General features: G+C 59.1%; 7 protein-coding genes and 1 pseudogene across 7 annotated transcripts; 2 read left to right on the top strand and 6 right to left on the bottom strand.

Moving 5' to 3' along the window:
- Positions 1 to 56: 56 nt before the first annotated feature.
- DCS_06070 (uncharacterized protein) lies at positions 57 to 956 on the top strand (the record flags this gene model as incomplete). Its single annotated transcript, XM_040803361.1, has 2 exons — positions 57 to 85; positions 149 to 956. 2 exons carry the CDS (start codon positions 57 to 59, stop codon positions 954 to 956), a joined length of 837 nt encoding a protein of 278 aa, XP_040653465.1.
- A 410-nt stretch (positions 957 to 1,366) lies between these two features.
- On the bottom strand, positions 1,367 to 3,599 carry DCS_06069 (Sugar/inositol transporter; the record flags this gene model as incomplete). Its single annotated transcript, XM_040803360.1, has 5 exons — positions 1,367 to 1,996; positions 2,068 to 2,842; positions 2,946 to 3,344; positions 3,409 to 3,495; positions 3,586 to 3,599. The coding sequence occupies 5 exons, from the start codon at positions 3,597 to 3,599 to the stop codon at positions 1,367 to 1,369; spliced, it is 1,905 nt and encodes a 634-aa protein (XP_040653464.1).
- Positions 3,600 to 4,008: 409 nt separating this feature from the next.
- On the bottom strand, positions 4,009 to 4,287 carry DCS_06068 (annotated as a pseudogene).
- A 5,789-nt stretch (positions 4,288 to 10,076) lies between these two features.
- DCS_06067 (uncharacterized protein) lies at positions 10,077 to 11,722 on the bottom strand (the record flags this gene model as incomplete). The annotated part of the gene is made up of 2 exons (XM_040803359.1): positions 10,077 to 11,008; positions 11,248 to 11,722. 2 exons carry the CDS (start codon positions 11,720 to 11,722, stop codon positions 10,077 to 10,079), a joined length of 1,407 nt encoding a protein of 468 aa, XP_040653463.1.
- A 90-nt stretch (positions 11,723 to 11,812) lies between these two features.
- DCS_06066 (uncharacterized protein) lies at positions 11,813 to 12,145 on the top strand (the record flags this gene model as incomplete). Its single annotated transcript, XM_040803358.1, has 1 exon — positions 11,813 to 12,145. One exon carries the CDS (start codon positions 11,813 to 11,815, stop codon positions 12,143 to 12,145), a length of 333 nt encoding a protein of 110 aa, XP_040653462.1.
- A 125-nt stretch (positions 12,146 to 12,270) lies between these two features.
- On the bottom strand, positions 12,271 to 13,065 carry DCS_06065 (uncharacterized protein; the record flags this gene model as incomplete). Its single annotated transcript, XM_040803357.1, has 1 exon — positions 12,271 to 13,065. One exon carries the CDS (start codon positions 13,063 to 13,065, stop codon positions 12,271 to 12,273), a length of 795 nt encoding a protein of 264 aa, XP_040653461.1.
- A 961-nt stretch (positions 13,066 to 14,026) lies between these two features.
- Positions 14,027 to 15,012, bottom strand: DCS_06064 (DNA-binding protein; the record flags this gene model as incomplete). The annotated part of the gene is made up of 3 exons (XM_040803356.1): positions 14,027 to 14,147; positions 14,199 to 14,693; positions 14,762 to 15,012. The coding sequence occupies 3 exons, from the start codon at positions 15,010 to 15,012 to the stop codon at positions 14,027 to 14,029; spliced, it is 867 nt and encodes a 288-aa protein (XP_040653460.1).
- Positions 15,013 to 15,876: 864 nt separating this feature from the next.
- DCS_06063 (amidohydrolase family protein) lies at positions 15,877 to 16,963 on the bottom strand (the record flags this gene model as incomplete). The annotated part of the gene is made up of 2 exons (XM_040803355.1): positions 15,877 to 16,585; positions 16,662 to 16,963. The coding sequence occupies 2 exons, from the start codon at positions 16,961 to 16,963 to the stop codon at positions 15,877 to 15,879; spliced, it is 1,011 nt and encodes a 336-aa protein (XP_040653459.1).
- Between the last annotated feature and the right edge of the window lie 620 nt (positions 16,964 to 17,583).

Here is a 17,583-nt window from a genome sequence, read left to right as displayed (position 1 = left end):
AAATTCGCTGCGCGTTTCGCGCGTCGCACCTCGCACCCTCCGAGACAAACGGCATCATGATGACCGCGTCGCCGGATTATGCCATGTACGAAAATCACGAAAAAAGCACGAGTTTTCTGCCAAGGTGATCCGGCTAACCACGGTGCAGAACGAAGCCGGGCATGGCGCACTACCTGACACGGAAGCGCGACAAACCACTACGAACCTATGGCAAACCCTGGACCGTGACGAATTTTCCACGCGGCGGCGAACCAATGCCGAAGAGAATACGGCAGCTCGAGGAGAATGAAACAGCGAGAGCCTGCACGAGGTCGAAAAATGATCCGGCGTTGGACGAGGCAGCTGTCGGTTCACAGGGCGCGGCAAGGCCCCGGAGGCCAACTGGGGATGGCTCGAAACGCGCGACGATCCTAGGCTACTTCCAACCAGTACCGCCACCAGGCCAGCAAGCTGTACAGTCGAGGGAAAAGGCGGAAAGCAAAGGCCATGGGTCACCATCGCGGAGCCATACGAAGCGTAAGACCCGACTGCTCCGGCTTCGAGCCCCCTCGTCTCCACTGAGCGATGGCCCCGACAGCACGACGACCGACAATGACGGCAACGAGTCGAGAAAGCGAAAGTTGAGCGCCGAAAGCGATGCGAGAGGTTGCAACGACGAACACAAAGGGACGAAACGAAAACGTCGCTTACAAGAGACGGGGGACACCTTCGCCAACCAAGCCTGTCTTGATTTGGAGACGGTCAAGACGGCCAAAGGCAAGGCAGACTACGCGGCGAAAGTGAAGCGGGCTCCGTCGATCCAAACGACGCTAAACATATCCACGCAACCCGCCTTTGCCGAGTGTCGCGTCTGCGATACGGTGTGGAATCCGCTCTACCCAGACGACGTCAAATATCACTCAAAGCGTCACGCCGTAGTGACGAGGGCACGGAGGAAGGCGGGTGGTGGAATCTAGAGGAGGATTCCAACGAGATAAAGGCGTACCGCTTGAGCGTTTCAGATACCCTTCCCTTATAAGCGTGTGGCAGATGATAATCGATCGAAACATCCATTTTTTTGTGAATAGGCGTCAATTGAACATGTCTAAACGAAAGCATGCCGCAATTGGCAAGCTATCCACGGTGCAGTGCATTGAAGGCGGTTGGCCCGGCGCAAATATGAACAACATTCTGTACTCGGCAAGATGGTATGAAATGGAACACGGAGCAAAGCCCAGGCTCGCCTCCGGGTAGGGAAGTGAAGGGGCAGGAAGTAGAGGGCCAGGAAGTAATGGGGCAGGGGAGGGTATCGAGCAACGAATACCTTCGCGTAGAAGGATCACCAACAAGAAAGGGGCATGGGCAAAATCGAGGCGCGCACGGCTCGCTAGTACTTCTTGTCATCGTCCGAGGTTGACGTGTTCATGCCCTGGTTGCCCGGCGAGCTCCTCTTGTCCGCGCGGGCCACCTTTTCAAAGTGGTAGAGGGGTTCCCTGGTGGCGTGACGCTGGAAGAAGAGGTACTTTTTGAAGAACCAGGGAATCGTCTGGGTGACCTGGTACTTCATAAACGTCGTCGTCGGCACGGCAAAGACCCAGTCGAGCTCCTCGAGCGTGCGCTGCATCGTCTCGGGGACCCAGAGAAAGATCATGATGAAGGCGACGACGTTGAAGCCGGCATAGAGGCCAAACGCGCCCACCGTCTGCAGCTTCTCCAGCAGGAAGGGAAAGGTGATTCCGAGGACAGAGGCCCAGAAGAGACAGGTGGCGACGGCGAAGCCCATGCCGGTCTCGCGGTGGGACAGGGGGTAGACCTCGGCCGAGTACGTAAAGGGCACGGGGCCCTCGCCGGGCGAGTAAAAGGCGCCGAAGAGGAAGACGAAGAGGCAGACGAGGCCGGTCCTCGCGTCGTTGGGGTTGTCGGGGGTGCCTTGCGGCATGAGGGTGCAGAGGCCGGCGGCGAGGAGGGTCCAGAACATCTGGGGAAAGGTGAAGAGCAGCAAGCTACGGCGACCAAACTGAGAGGCAGCCAAGAGGTCAGCATAGCCCCATGGACTCGGCAGCCACGACGGCGCGACGTTTGACTTACAGTATCGATGGTCCAGAAGGCGGGAAAGGCAAAGAGCCAGTTGACCAGGCCGAAACCAAAGGAACCGATCATGGCCTTGAAGTCGCTCATGCCGGCCTGCTTGAAGATGGTGGTGGAGTAGAAGGCGATGATGTTGATGCCGCACATCTGCTGGGCGATCATGACGGTAAAGGCGGCCAAGTTGGCGCGACGGACGCGGGGGATGGTGAAGAGCTGGGTGAAGCGGGTGGCGTAGTTGGACTTGCCGACGAGCTCCTTTTCGATCTCGAGCTGGGCGCTGATGTAGTAGATGTCACGGGCGACCTGGATGGGGTGATTGCGCAGGACGATCATGGACCTCCACGCGTCGGCGTACCGGTTCTTCTTCATGTACCAGCGCGGAGACTCGGGGCAAAGGTAGATGAGGGCGAGCAAGGGAACGGCGGGGATGAAGGGTGCTCCGAACATGAGACGCCAGTTGATGTTGGGCACGTTGAAGACGGCCAGGTTGAAGGCCGTTCCGAGCAGGATGCCAAAGGCGGTCCACATCTGCCACGACATGACGAGGGCACCTCGAATGGACGCGGGCGCGTTCTCGGCCGCGTAGATGGGCACCGTCGAGGCCTTGGACCCCATGCCGATGCCCATGAGAAGGCGGCAAGCCAGCTGCTGCTGCCAGGTGTGGCAGAAGGCGGAGCCGATGACGGGCCAGATGCAGAAGTGGGCGGAGAAGAAGATGGTGCCGCGACGACCAAAGTAGTTGTTGAGGGGATCCGAGAGCCAGCATCCGATGAATCTGCGTGCCATGCTTGTCAGTTCCCGAACCGACACGGTGTCGCTGGAGGGATGGATGGATGGATGGAGGGAGGGAGGTAGTTTCAGCGAGCTTCGGCACTCACGCGCTGCCAATGTAGGGGCCGGCGTTGAGCAGACCGATGATGATGAGATCTCGGGTGCTGTCGCCGAGCCCGTAGTAGGCCGGGAAGAAGATGTTGGCGCCGTTGGAGCCGGTTTGGTCCCAGCCCTGGACGGCGGCGCCGATGGAGCAGGTGGCGATGGTGAGGTAGAGCTTCCAGGGTAGGCGCCACCTGTGGTTCTTCTCGACGTCGAGGATGGCGAGCTCTTCGGCGTCGAGCTTCTCGGGACCGTCGATGGATTCCGGATCGCCGGGTGTCTGGGCGACGAGGGCACCCTTCTTGAGGATATCGACATGCTCCTGCAGGCCCCGGTACTCGGCAAAGGCCTCGACGTCACGCATGAGCTGCTCGCGAGGAATGCCCTCGAGGGGATTTCGAATTCTGAGGGCCGCAAGTCAGAGACGAGGCATGGCACGCCCATGACGATGCTTGGGTCGGGACCTACTTTGCCTGGAGATTCCGGCCGAGCTCGGCCTGCTCGGCGTGGGTAGCGCCCTGCTCCTCCATCATGTCCCGGTCCTTGGGACTCGAACTAGGAACAATGTCAGCTTCCGCTCGGCATCCAAGCCGCCTGCGACGATGGCAAGGTGGTGCGGGGCACGTCACGGCAAGGGTGACGTACAACATGTCTGTCATGGAGGGCTCGTGTCGGTGTTTGCCTCGTCCTGACTAGGATGTAATGGGCGGTTGGGGCGAGGAAGAAGGATTCAAATTGTTGCCGTTGCGTCAGCACGAGAGGACAGGAGACGAGTGGAGGAGATCAAGGAGGAGGGGGAGAGGGAAGGATAATAAAGCATCGGTCGAGGAGGATGGAGGATGGGTTTCTAGAGGTCGTGAAGGATGCGGACGTCGACGGGGACGTGCAAGCGGACGTGGGGGGTGAGACACATGGGTCCGGCAACGGAAGACAATAGCCATTCGAACGCGTGAACGGACAGGGAAGAGAGCAGACGAGAGCGATGCGGAGAGGGTGGCCGAAAACACATGGCACATGGCCAGCGGGGGGGGGGGGACCAACAATGGATGGACGGAGAGGAAGGGTAGGCTAGGCAGGGTGAGGCAAGGCAACGATGACGGCAACGACGACGGCAACGACGACGGCAACGGCAACGGCAGAGTTGGCCTCGTCTCGTCTCAGGTACGAGGTCGAGGACGAGGACGATCGGGCTAGAGGAGGAGGAGGAGGAGGGGGGGGTGCACGAGCTCGGGCTCGCTCGCGGTTGGCGGCGTGGGCATGTCCATGGCCGGATGTGGATGCGACGATGGCCATCATCTGCGAGCTGACGGGGGTGCACGGGTAGGTGTACAGGCAAGTGTACATGCACTGGGAGGATGCATCGTGTTTGGCGTTGGGCGTTGGTGGTGTTGATGGTGTTGGTGTTGGGGGTCACGGATGATGCATCGTGGATCATGGATGCTCGAGGATGGAACATTACTCGGTACGGGGTACGTACAACTTTTGCCACCCCACCACACGTTTACCAGGGTACGCATGGATGCCGTCCAGTGAGACACACAGGCTGCCACAGCGCCACGACCCGGCAGTGTCCACTGTATCCCCGCACCCGAGGGAAGCCCACAGCGCCGTCTTGGCCTTGCCGGTTTCGTTTCGGGCGCTGTAGCCACCACCGGGACCACCCCCTCCCGCCCCCCTCGTCGCCTCTCCTCACCTCCATTCGCTCCACGACAGACGGGCTGGTGGGCGATGGCGCGGACAAGACACTCCGTAGGCAGTCGAACGGTAGAGACATCGGCGTTAAGATGCGCAGGAGTATGGTGCAGGAGTACGGCGCAGGTCAACGGGCAGCAGACGGTGATGCGGTGCTCGGTACGCCGCTCCAGCGCTGCCCAGTGCCGCCCGCAAGCACCGAAGACAACCAGATGCTGGCTCCCTCGCTTGTCGGGGGGTGCCGGAGACGGGGCATGTATTCGGGTACACGCATCGATTATTTCGTTCGAGGACACACAAGCTGTTGCCGTTTCCATGGTCACCCAGGTCAGAAGATGGGTTTCGAGTCGACGAGTGCTCAACTCGCCCGTGATTTCTCGTGCTCGCACTCGTACCCGTACCTGTGGGCGATCATGACGTGACGGTGCCGTTGCCGTCACGGCGGAATGGGGAACGTTTTGCCATCTTCTCCGCGCGGGCCCAATGCCCATGGCCATGCCAATCAGCTCGCCCATGGCCATGCCCATCTCCGTGGCGAGGAGCATGGATTTTGCTGGATTTTGCCGGCACCGGGACAATGCACCGACACCACCTCGCGTGCTTGCTGCTCATGGTACGGCCCATCATGACGGTGCAGTGTACCTCTCGTGGTGGTAAGAAAGCATCAGCGAGTGCACATGGATCTTGTCGTCGTCGTCCTCGTGCCGTGTCGAAATGACAGCGTGGAGTGTGGTCTGTCATGTTCACAGCAACGCAAGTACCTGTAGTTGGTGCAGGCTCCGACAGCGAGGAGCAGGCAGCAGAATTCCTCCATCGTTCACTGGCTGGCTCGGTGGCGTCGCCTGCGCCGAGATGGATCCGATGCGCTAACGGCTGTGGCTCACTGGCTTCAGCCTCGGGATCGGATTTTTTTTCTCACGACGGCTGACGCATGCCTCAGGCGCTGCGCTGCAAAGGAAACGACGAGGCAAGTTCAAAGCAGGTCATCGCCCGACGGTTGCAGTCATCCTTCCGTCCATCCATGCCATCCATGCAAGTGCATGCAGAAGCGTTCTTGCCGTGCAGAGCATGGAGGCGTACGAACGGCGTGTACCAGGCAAGTACGGGTTGTACGCCTGCTCGAGCTGCTTGTACAGTTGGTACTGTACGTACTATGCAGGTATACATGTAGAAGTAGTACTCGTCCATGCATACAAGTACATGTCGGCGTAGGTTCAAGGTGGTGTTGTGCGCAGTATCTGCATGTATCCATACTTGTACCTACTTACATGCACAACACCAAACGTACATGTACCAGCAACATGTACCAGCATGTCATGGCTCGTACCTGCCAGCTACGAAATTGCGCCTACCACGAGGCCAAGGGACGGCACCGACACCTCCTGCCTCCTTGATATGGCGGAGGAAGCGCCTGCAGCCTCTCCGACTCGGCGCCACCAGCGACCACGAGGCTCGACAATACCACCGTCTCCTCGTCTCTGCTCGTCCGAGCGCATCAGTGTCGCGTAAATGTACATGTACATGGTGAGTACCTCTCCTTGCCCTTTTACCCTGAGGGTCTCGTCGTCGATGAAGGCTCCCGTGATGCCAACGTCCTTTCGGCACGAGATGCTCCGCATGCACATGTACCCGCGGGCAGTGCGGAGTGCAAGTACGGAGTACGGAGTAGGTACTGTAGGTGTACAGGTACGGCGTAGGTACAAAGGATAGATGCACAGAGTACAGAGTACATGCGAATACTGCACCTTGTAGCTGCGCGACACCTTCATTCATGTACTATGACTGCACATGTACTCCGTACGAGTACTTTGCTTCAAGTACGTACGGTAAGTACATGTACGGTACTCCGTAATAATGGCTCATATTGTCCCTCCTGCCTGCCTGCTCGTCTCCCGCTCGCCACGGTGGCGCCCATTCTCCCGCTAGAACCCCTGCAACGCCCCTCGTTAGCGCCCGGCCGATGGCGGTACTTGGCAGCAGACGGTTCCTTCCAAGCATCGCACTAACCTCCGATGGAGGCGGCACCCACTGGAAGGAGCAGCCCCTCCCGCAGCAAGGGTGTGCGCCCCGCACGGACGACGAGCGAGTCGCTGGTGCCTCAGGCCTTGCACCATGGCAAGAATGAATTGTATTCAGATGCGTTCGGCTTGGCCGAGGTCACGCCGAGCCTGCGTCTTCGGCCACACGATGGTCGAGGGACGCTGGAATGGCCGACGGCAGTGGAATGGCTGCTCGCTTCTCCGTCGTCGACTGCATCGTGGCCAGCAAAGGTGCCGATGCGTCTCGATGCCACGGCGTCAAGCCATCTCTTGTCAACCATGGCAGCAATATGCCGTTGTCGTCCATGGATGCACGCACACCTCGTCCTGCTCCGTACGCCTGCTGACTGCTACTCGTAGGTTTTTTTTCGCCACATGCTGCAGCAGGCAATGACGAACCGTTGGCCACGACGTCCATGAGCGGTAGGCACACGTGAGATCCTCCACGCACAAAGGCGAGAGCGAGGACGGAGGATGCCTTGTCCGCACGAGGACGTCCAAATTTTTCTTTGATCCCCCATCCCCTCCACTCCCGGTCCAGGCCAGCCTGGCCGTGGCCGCCCACTGTTCAAAGCGTCCTGGAAACTTACGGCGCGTCCGTATGGACTGGTGCGAGCACGGGCGAACAAACGACTCGTGAGCCCGTTTCCGACAACACGGTCAGGCCTCGGATTCGGCAACGAGGCGGCGAGCAACTCTCTCAACGGACCCGAGACATGATTCCCTGCAACCAGATACCTCGTCTCGTCGCGGGTGTGCATGCAATCCTGCTCCCCTCGGCGCTTCTCTGCCATGTTCGTCCCTTCTGCTCGCTTTGCAACGAGGAACACCCCTTTGCCCTCCACCCCCCACCGGCTGCCTGCTTGCGGCGGTGCTGCCGAGAACACAAAACTCCAAGACATTGGTTGTCTCGTCTCGGGTGAGCCGGTTCTCGTGAGGACATGGCCAAGCCCGCCGTGGTCGTGCACTCTGCACATCTATCCATCTGCACGCCTACTACGGAGACAGCATGCACACTTGCATGCATGCACACCATGCCGGCACTCAACTCGCTCGACGTTGCTTTTGGTCTTGATCTGCAATCAACGACCTGTTCACATCATCCTTCCTCCAACCTGCGATGGCGACGGACGATCGTCGCTTCTGACCATGACCTTTGCCTGCTCCCAACTTCGAACTCGAACTGACCAACGTCAGGGATAGCGTCCCTACCCTCGAGACAGGCAGCAGTGCGAATGCGGTCCGAAAGGAGGCGATGCCTGCGTTTCTCGACAACAAATGGCTCATCCGTCACCCAATGTCCCGTCATCATCAAGCGCCGCCTGTCTTCTTGTTGCTGACGGGGAAACGTTCCGTGCGCCCATTGGCATCCACTCGTGCCTGCTGCCAACTTGTGCTCTGGCACAGTACTATTGGTACCTTGCCGACCCCATGGCATGTACCGTAGGCATGCGGATTACATGTACGTCCCTATATCTCTGGCAAGGTCCTCGTATGCGATTTCATGTTGCTTAAGTGTGGTTGGTACACTCGCTGTCCGAGGGGAGCTGCCCGTCCCTCCATCATCCTCGGCCAGTCCGGGGACATGGGACCCTATTGCCCACCAGGTGCTAAACCCCAGGGTATCAACAGGGAAAGTGACGTGCCAGGGAATTACGCCTTTGGCCCACCACTGTGCAACGCACTACCATCTACGGAGCAATATCTTGACCCTAGTCTTGGCCGCGAAACGGCCTGTCCGTCTGGTCTGCCCCGCTGGCCTCCGTCATGATCGCCAGTCGCCCCGCACGCTCCCGACGATGGAGGCGTGACGCGCCCACCGAATCGACGAAAGACAACTACATCCACTTCTACCAAGTGCATACATACTTGCCAGTACGTACATGAACGAACCTGGAGAAACCGCTGGTGCCTGGTGCGAGAGAGAATTGTCTTTTTTCTTCATTTTCTTTTCTTCCTCGTGACCTGCAGCTGCTCGTCAGGTGACCTCGACCAACCGACGGGACAATGGACGCCACTTCTACTTACTCTCCCCATCCCCTCCCCAGCTCCTTCCATTGTCCCCTCCATTTCCCCTTCCATTTCCCCCTCTATCCCCTCCATCGCCCTTCATCGCCCTCCATCGCCCTCCATCGCCCTCCATCGCCCTCCATCGCCCTCCATCGCCCTCCATCGCCCTCCATTGCCCTCTCCACACGCTGCCCCGTCGCAGTCCCACCCTAAATCATGCAGCTTCATTTGCACTACCTGTACTAGTTTGCATCGGCACATGAGCATGTTTCGCTTCCCCGGATTCGCTTGCAGCGGTGCTCGGCTCGCAAATCTACCGTCGAGAGCCTCATGGCTCGACGGTCCGACATCTCGAGAAGCTCTCGCATCATTCGGCATCATGGCGGCAACGTCGGCATCTGCGACGGCACCGTGATGAGCTGGCCTTGGGCTTTCCTCTCGGCCGCGCCGTAATTCCGTCAAGGTGCGTCCCCCCGTCCCTGCGGTTGGGAGAAGTGTACTGCTTTCCATTCACGTGCACGTCTCGCCATTGCATCGAGGCCTCGCTTTCATGACAAATACCGTAATCTGCACGGATCATATCATGAATGGGGATAAATCATCGTTCGTAAGCACATATACTTGTCGACGGATTCATGTCGTCCGAATGCTTCGACTTGCAATCAGCCTGCCAACCAACACCAATCCACCGACACCCACACCTCTCATGAAAGGCGCTGTCCCATGCTTCGGGATGACTGAAGAACTTCTAGAACAATTATAACCCAACCTGTCCTTCGCAGCGGGAATTCCGTCGCCTCGTCATCTTGCCTGTCACTGGTTGTCCGATCCTGCTGCATCCATGCCAGCGCGCAAATCTCCGTCAACCATGTGTTCGTCTCAACGGAGGGCTGTCCGATACCCCTGCACTTCCGCCTCATGCTGGCGTCTACCTTTGCTCTTGTCCCCAACCTTGAGCGTATAGTGATTTCATACGGCCCGCACCAGACGGTCGCCCCCGCGTCCGGAGCCAAAGCCAACCTGTTGGATTGAAACGTTCCAGCGCTGTTTCAGAGACAATGCGTCGTCGCAATGGACATGCAATGAAAGACATCGTGAGACCATTCTCTCAAGCTAAGCACTAGAATCTGCACAAGGCCCCCCCGTAAATGCCAAATGCCAGTCGCCGTCCCCTTGCGAGCCCATCGTTTGCAAATCGCCAACCGTAAAAGTCACCCTCCCACTCCAGTAGTCCACACCAACAAGCGACGATACAACTCCTTCCCGTTCGCCATCCAGACTGATGTTTACTTCCCTTTCATCGACGCCGACAATCTGCATCCGGCCGGGTCGGAGGCCCCATCTAAATGCTGCCCCTGCTCGCCCTCGCTCATCCCCGGCAGCCCATGGCAAGCATTACTCTTTGCAGAACCACAAGCACACGACGGGTTTCTCGCACACGCCTCCCGTTCGCGTCGAATCCCAACCTACTTCTCCAATCGTCTTCGTGAGGCTGACCTTGTCTCCGCCGCCGACCTCCATGCCCTTGTACCACTTGCCTCCGCCGCCCGCAATGATCTCCACGACCCTGTTCTTCTTGGCCACGGGGTTCGTGCATCCGAACCCCTTCATGAGCTCGGCAAACGTCGTGTTGGTCGGAATGTGCGTCGCCATGAAGGGAATCTGCGTGTTGGCCGGCAGCTGCCACGGAGGCCGCGACGACTTGAACACGTGCGCCTTGGTGTGCTCGGCCGGGAAAAAGTAGTTGTAGCCGGGCTCGCAGCCGAGGCCGCCCGACGAGTTTGTCATCTGCGCCGCCGGCATTTCGGGGTCGATCCGTGGCCACGGCTGCGGCTGCCGTGGCAGCATGTTGCCCGCGCCGTTGGGCTGATACGCAAACGTGTGCTGGGCATGATAGCCTCCCATCCCTTGCTGGCCAAGGTACGTGCCGCCAGGAATCGCCGATGCCCCCACGGCATGCATCGAGTAGGTAGCGTTGGCCCAGCCGTTGTACGGCGGCGCCATGCCCAAGTTGTACCCGGGGCCGCCCGTGTGGTAAATGTACGGCTGGCCTTGGCTCGGAACAGGCGCTCCGTACGGGGCGAGGGGCGGTCGGGATCCGGACGAATCCCGGCCCGTGATCGGATTCCAGCCTCCCGACATGATGCTGAAGTCGATCGAAGGGGCTGCGGCGGATTGGGCACCCGTCAGCGTGATCGTCGTGGCTGCTTCAAGGAATAGGGTGCCAGGTGTGAACCCAGCGGTCGGCGGCGTCGTCAAAGGAGGCTTGCCAGTATCCTGGAACCGGGCCTTGATGCACGGGATCCCAAAACCTCGGCGGATCGATGCTGAAGATGGTGGGTGGCGCGTAAAAGTATGCCGGCCGATCCAATGACGGCTGCCGGTGAACAGGATGAGCCTGTTGACTTTCGACCCTCTCGTCGTTGGCAGAATGGACTGCGCTTGCACGTCAGCCGGCTGTGCTCTTGTCAAACGTGACGGGTGGAGCGGCCATCGTCAACCACGGCATGCCGACTAGCCGCCACGGACAGAGGCGAGCGAAGACGCGCTGATGGGGATGACGGACCTGAAGATGTCTCGTAGTCGTCGTCCTCGCCGGCATCCGATTCGCTCGCCGTCTCCTCCTCGTCAGACTCGAGCTGGATGTCAAGCTGGGCAGCAAACAACTCGGTGCTCCAGATGACGCGCTCTTGGCAATCGAGGAATGCGCCAACCACGATGCACGCCCAATAAGGGGGATCCTGGCTGGCCTCGAGGTACTGCGTGACGATGAGCTTCGTCGCTGGGGCGGGAAGAAAGTCGACGTCAACCTCGATAGTCCTACTTTGCACGGGAGGCGTTGCAGGCATAGAGTATACCTCCTGGCGTTGACGGCTGCAGAACCACAAAGGTAGGCTGTCGTATGACCACCGATTCCTCTGCGAGTTTTGGAGGGTAGCAAGAAGTCCGTCCGGGAAGGGGGACGGGGGAGACGAGAGGAGAGGAGGGGGGGCGGGATATGATGGGCCATTCGAGGGTTCGTGGACCTCGCAATCTGGCATGATTCATTCGTGCCACCGAGCGGATGTGAACGACTCTCGCCATGCTCCGTTTGGTCGGTCTCGTCTTGACCGCCTCACGCGTGAGCCAGCATGGCCATTCTCAGCTTCGTCTGGGTTCATGTCGTCGCTGGCTTCGATTCGATGACACATGTTCGATTGGTCTCGACTGTCCTGTCATCCGAATCGAACGGATGGTTCGTCGTCCTCGTCGTCCGTTTGCATGTCGGCACCGTCGACCTGCGACGTTCATCCGGACACACCGACGTGGTCGGTCGAGTCCTTGTCCAGCATCTCCGGACCGTGAGCCTGCGTCATGCGCGTTGGGGAGATTGCATCGTCGTCATGGGTCCATTCGCTCCCGTTCCAGTGCATCACACCAAGGTCATGCCAACACCCGGCAGCAAAGCCAAGTCGGTGGGGTAATCGTGACCGACGGGTCATCGGCTGACGATTGGCAAGGAGATCTCATTCAATAGGTAGAGGCACCTCGACGACGCCACGTGCCGTCCATGGCCCGACCATGTGCTTGCCTCGGGTGTCCGGGTCCCTCAATCGCCGTCGCTGTCCTGCTGCACCATCCGAACGGCACCACCTTTCTTGGTCGGGTCCACGTCCTTGGTGTGCTGCCGCCTTCCCACCCCTTCAGTCACCAGGCCCTTGAGGTAGACCTCGGCCTGGACGGTGGCGCTGTACGCCGCAGGGGTCCAGTTCCAGACGTTGCGTCTCTCCACGTCGGCACCGGCGGCGAGGAGGGTGCGAAGGCCGAGAAGGTTTCCGTTGCTGCTGGCAAAGTGCAGGGCCGTGTTGCCATCCGCATCGGCCCTCTGGACGGCGTCGTAGGCGCCGCCGGGGACAAAGGTGAGCAGCAGCTGGAGTATCGTGTCGTGGCCGCCCTTGCTGGCCTCCATGATGGCGTCCCGACCGCGGACGTCGCGGCGGAGGATGACGTCGCAGTCGTACTCGCACAGAAGGTGGACCACGTCGGAATGGCCGGCTTCGGCGGCGAGCATCAGCGCCGTCTGGTGGTTCTCGTTGAGGGCCGGACAGGGATCCTCGTGGCCGGCGTCGAGGAGCGTCTCGCAGATTTCCCTGTGGCCGAGGGACGCGGCGAGGTGCAGGTTCGAGTTGGAGAGGCCGATGAGGGAGGCGTCAGGATTGTGCAGGAGGGAGGGGTTGGACTTGAGGATACGCTGGACGAGGAGGGTGTCGCCGGCGTGAATGGCACGCCGCATGCGAATCGAGGGCTCAATCCTGCAGTCGGCTCGGCTCAGCTCGCCTCCCAGACATGCAAATGCTGCAGACGGAGGATAGGGGACGAGCTCACATGGTGGATCGTGGTTCATGACGAAGGAATCTTGCCTGTCGACAGCACGGCTCTCCTACGTGCGTGTGGTGTCGGTGAAGGTTGAAACGGAAGCCATCATCCACACATTTGTCAAGATGTATGTTTCAGCCTGAGGCTTACAGTATTTAGGGGAAGTGGGGCGAAGCTGACAGCGGACACTCAAGTAAGTACAGTAAGTACTTGAGTAATAGGTGTGTTCTCCGTACAATAAGTAAGTACTGTTTGTAAGTACTTACAGTAAGAGCCTCCTCCTGGTTGGATGTGTGGGGCGCACGGGGACTCCCGCTTAGGAATGGCGATCTATTCCTTGTAGTAATACTTGCCGGACCGGCACAGGTACAGCACACTTGCAGTACTGGTACCAATGTTCTAATACTCCCGTATCTACGGAGTACGGAGTATCCGTACTCCATACAAATTATACAAGCAACTGCACTGCACAGATATAGTACGACCAATGTGACCTGGCAGAATCCCAATATGCCCTCCCGCATACCTCGAAAATTCATCCTCTGCATGCATGTCAGGCAATCAGGGCCGACCCTGTATCACTCCCGAACCCGTTCCTAATCACGAGCCAAAGGCAGGAAATGCCGAATTCACGACAGATCTCTGGGACCACCAAGTGCAAGGCATGGGGTGTGCGTTGTTCGTCATTCTCGTGTCGTCGACGGTTGATTATCCTGCCTTGATGGCCTCGGCTGGCGGAACGACGTGAAGCCTTCTGCATGGTAAATACGTTGACGGTGTCATTTCTTGATTATTTGCGCTAACATGGGGAAACAAGGTGGTAGGTAAATCACAGGACGAATCCCCTCGACAGTCCAACAACGCCAACGGCCGACGAAGACTGTCCCAACAGATTCAAGACTGTCCCAACAGATGCTGCTCTGCATCAAGAACAAGGTCGACATCCCATTCAGCACGCCATCCCATGACGACACCCTTGATGGAACGGTCTAGTGGAGCTCGTGGGCGGACTTGACGGCCTTGGACCTCCCCGTGTCGAGCACAACGGCCGGATCCTCGGCGTCACCAGAGCGGCTCACGCGGTTCCCATTCTTTGTTGTAATCGTCGTCCTTTCCCCGGTCAGCGTCTGCATTGCTTTCGGAGCTTGGGGAGAAGCTCACTTTTCTTCCTTGACATGCAGCACTCTTCCATGTGCCTCGCCGCTGCCCCAGTTCCAGCTCACGGTTTCGCCGACCTCGGGGCCGTTGGCTGGCCTGTCCACGCTCGAGTCGCTTCTCGACTCTTCCTCCTCATCCTTGCCGTCTTGGTTCTTGCTCGTCCCCTTTCCGTTTGACTCGGACTCGGATTCAGCACTGTCTTCGGAGGGTTCCTCGGCACCCTCGGTCCCAGCTTTGCCGTCGCCAGCCTTGCCCTGCTCCGTCTCCCGCTTCTTGCTTTCCTTGGTAGAGTCGCTCGGCGCCTTTCTCTTATCCCCCGTGTGCTCTTGGCCACCATCCGACCTGTCGTTTCCATTGTCCGTCGCACCCTTGGACGCCTTTCTCTTCTTGAGGAGGTCATGTCCCCAGTTCTTCAGCGAGGCATAAGACTTGGTCTTTTTGACCTCGGCGGCCGACTTTCCACCGTGGCCTCTTGCCTCCCGTGCAAGGTGTCTCTTGCTATGATGCCGGTGTCAACAAGATGCAGACGGGATGGCACTGACCTCGGCAGAGTACGCGCAACCTACCAGTACGACACGACCTTTCGCATATGCTGCACCTGCTCCTCGCTGTAATTCTCCGCCTTCTTTTGGGGGTTCGACTTGAGGATGTCGAGAATGTGACCGCCGCTCTCGTGGCCGACGGATTCGCCATGGCCCTCGTTCTTGAACCAGCCGGCCGCCTGCGATTGGTTCGACTGGAGCCACGTTTCGAGCTCCGACGCTGTCATGTTGACAAGTTCATGGAACTCTTCAACGACTGTGTGTTGGTCCTTCATCTTCCCGGCGGCAGTGTGATCAGCTTCGATTGTCGACCCAATATTCCGCCGTGCTCGCTACATTCTATGCGCAAAAGTCGGAGAAACATCGACGGGCATTCGACGTACCCAGGATTGTAGCATGGTTTTGAGTCTGCGATCCACATGCAATGGACGATGGATGACGTCTTCGGGTACCACGTCATCGATCGATCAGCCATCCTTTGGTGGAGCGCCTGGAGAGTCCCGGGCAAATGCGACGATGGAGAGGGAAAAGCAACAACAGGTCAGGACACTAGACTCAAGATGGCAAAAAACATCGGCGCAAGCTATGAAATGTAGTCATCGAACCGGATGTCCTGCCATCCACCTATCTACAGCAATGTAGTCTTTACCGATCATACGGCGACCCAACATCTCGTCCCTCCCAAAGAACAGGTCGGTCCGGTTATCCCATGGGGTCCAAGCACCTCATTGCAACGGAGCTGGCCTTGCTTGGTATCGAGAACCTCCGAGACATTCAGAAAAAGCATGCTTTTTTATGGGTCACCAAACGTGCCAACAACTTGGTGTGATCATGACGACCATGACGCATGTACGCCGTGTTGATGTTGAGCCACGGCGGGCTACCGACCGGCGCGTCCGGAACGGAGAGCCCTCTGGAGTCACCCCCTCCAACATACAGGGACTTGGAGTCAAGAGGAGTGTCAAGACGGCAGGAATAAAAGGTGGCGGCCATTCGTGGTGGCGGTCATGTCGAACGAGCATCACCATGCGTGCCATGTACAGAAAAGTCGTGGACCAAGTCATCGACGGACCTGCCGCGGCATGAAAACAACAACGAGCAGTGGCCACGTGAGGGACGGGGCAAGAGAATGGGTTCGTCTACGCCTCGCTGTCCTTGAAGGCGGGCAGCTTGAACAGGCGCTTCGCATTGTCCCGGCCCATCTTGCGCTTGTCGTCGAGGTTCAGAGGCACGCCGTCGTACCAGACGCAGGCATCCTCGAAGCACTCAAAGGGGTAGTCGATGGAGAAGAGGATGCGGTCGGCGCCGACCTCGGCCATGCAAAACTGCAACGTCGTGGTGGAAAAGTGGCCGCTCGTGGTGATCCACAGGTTGTCGCGAAAGTATTCGCGAATCGTCTTCTTGCAGCTCAGGCCGAGGGGCTTCTTGACGTCCTCGAACCAGTGATTGATGCGCCACATGTCAAAGGGGATGTGCTCGCCGAGGTGGCCGAGGACGACCTGCAGGCCGGGGTGGCGGTCGAAGACGCCGTTGGTGACCATGCCGAGGACGTGCAGGCTGACGCCGTGGGCGAAGCTCAGGGGCGGGCCGATGAGCCACTTGCGCTTGGCCCAGAGCTTGTCGTGCTGGCTGCCCGTCGGGTTGCGGGGATGCAGGTAGAAGGGCACGTCGAGCTCGGTGACGGTCGACCAGAAGACGTCCCACTCGGGGCCGTCGTAGAAGATCATGTCGTCGCCGTCGGGTCCGGCCCGCTGCGTGTCGTTGACGAGGGCGCCCTTGAAGCCGTACCGGGTGACGCAGCGCCTGAGCTCGGCGGCCGCCTCGTCGGGGTCGTGCATGGAAAGAGTGCTGGCACGGCAACGTCAGCGGGCAAACGGACGGGCCTGCGTGCCGAGGGGGGGCTCGGGGGAGGACCTCGACGTACACAAAAGCACCGAAGCGGTCGGGGTGGCCCTTGATGGCGCCGGCGACGTAGTCGTTGATCTCGACGGCGAGGCTCTGGGCCTCCTTGGCGTCCCAGACATCCTGAACGCCCGGTGCCGTGTAGGAGAGGATGGTGTAGCCGACGCCGTACTTGTCCATGTATTTGATGCGAATGTCGGTGAGGTCGTTCATCTCGGCCGCATGCTTGTCGGGGTTCACGGCGAAGAGGCCGGCCCACCACCGCGTCTTTTCGTGGAGACGAGGCAAGGCAAAGGCCTCCTCCAACGCTACCTTGCCCAGCATGTTGCGGGAGCGCGGGTGCAGGCGAGGGAAGGCGAGGAGGAGGAGGAGGAGGAGGAGTATGAGGAGGAGGAGGAGTAGTAGTAGTAGCAGAAGCAGGAGCAGAATCAGGGGCAGAAGCAGGAGGAGCAGAAGCAGGAGCAGGAGTACGGGTAAAAGTACGGGTAGAAGTAGGTGTCCGCGTGCTTGTACGTGCGCGGAGCAGGTAGGCGTACGGGTGTGGAAAGGTAAAGGTTGTTTGGGGAGGGCAAAGGAGAGCCGGGCTTGTGACGGTGAAGTGAAGGGTTCGAAGATGCATCAACGGCCGAGCGGTTGAAAATCTCGCAAGTACATGTACATGCTTGCAGTTTACCAGACACACCCATTACGGCATGCGAATGCCTACAGTATTACCTCCAAGTAATACAACTACGCATCGTACAGCACACCAGCCCAGCACCAGCAGGACAGGCGCAAGAACACGTATTACTTCTTCGTGCCGTGTGCCGCTGCGCAGACGAACCTGGCATGGATGGAGCGTCGACGATTTTCGCTCCGACGGCTGTCCAATTTCGCCGGTTCTCTTCATTTGATGACGCTAGAGGCGCAGAGAAGCCGTACTTCCGAGGCCATCCAGGTCTCCA

The sequence above is a fragment of the Drechmeria coniospora genome, chromosome 03 (assembly GCF_001625195.1).
Source record: "Drechmeria coniospora strain ARSEF 6962 chromosome 03, whole genome shotgun sequence".
Lineage (NCBI taxonomy): Eukaryota > Fungi > Ascomycota > Sordariomycetes > Hypocreales > Ophiocordycipitaceae > Drechmeria > Drechmeria coniospora.
This window is presented reverse-complemented; position numbering and strand designations above follow the sequence as displayed.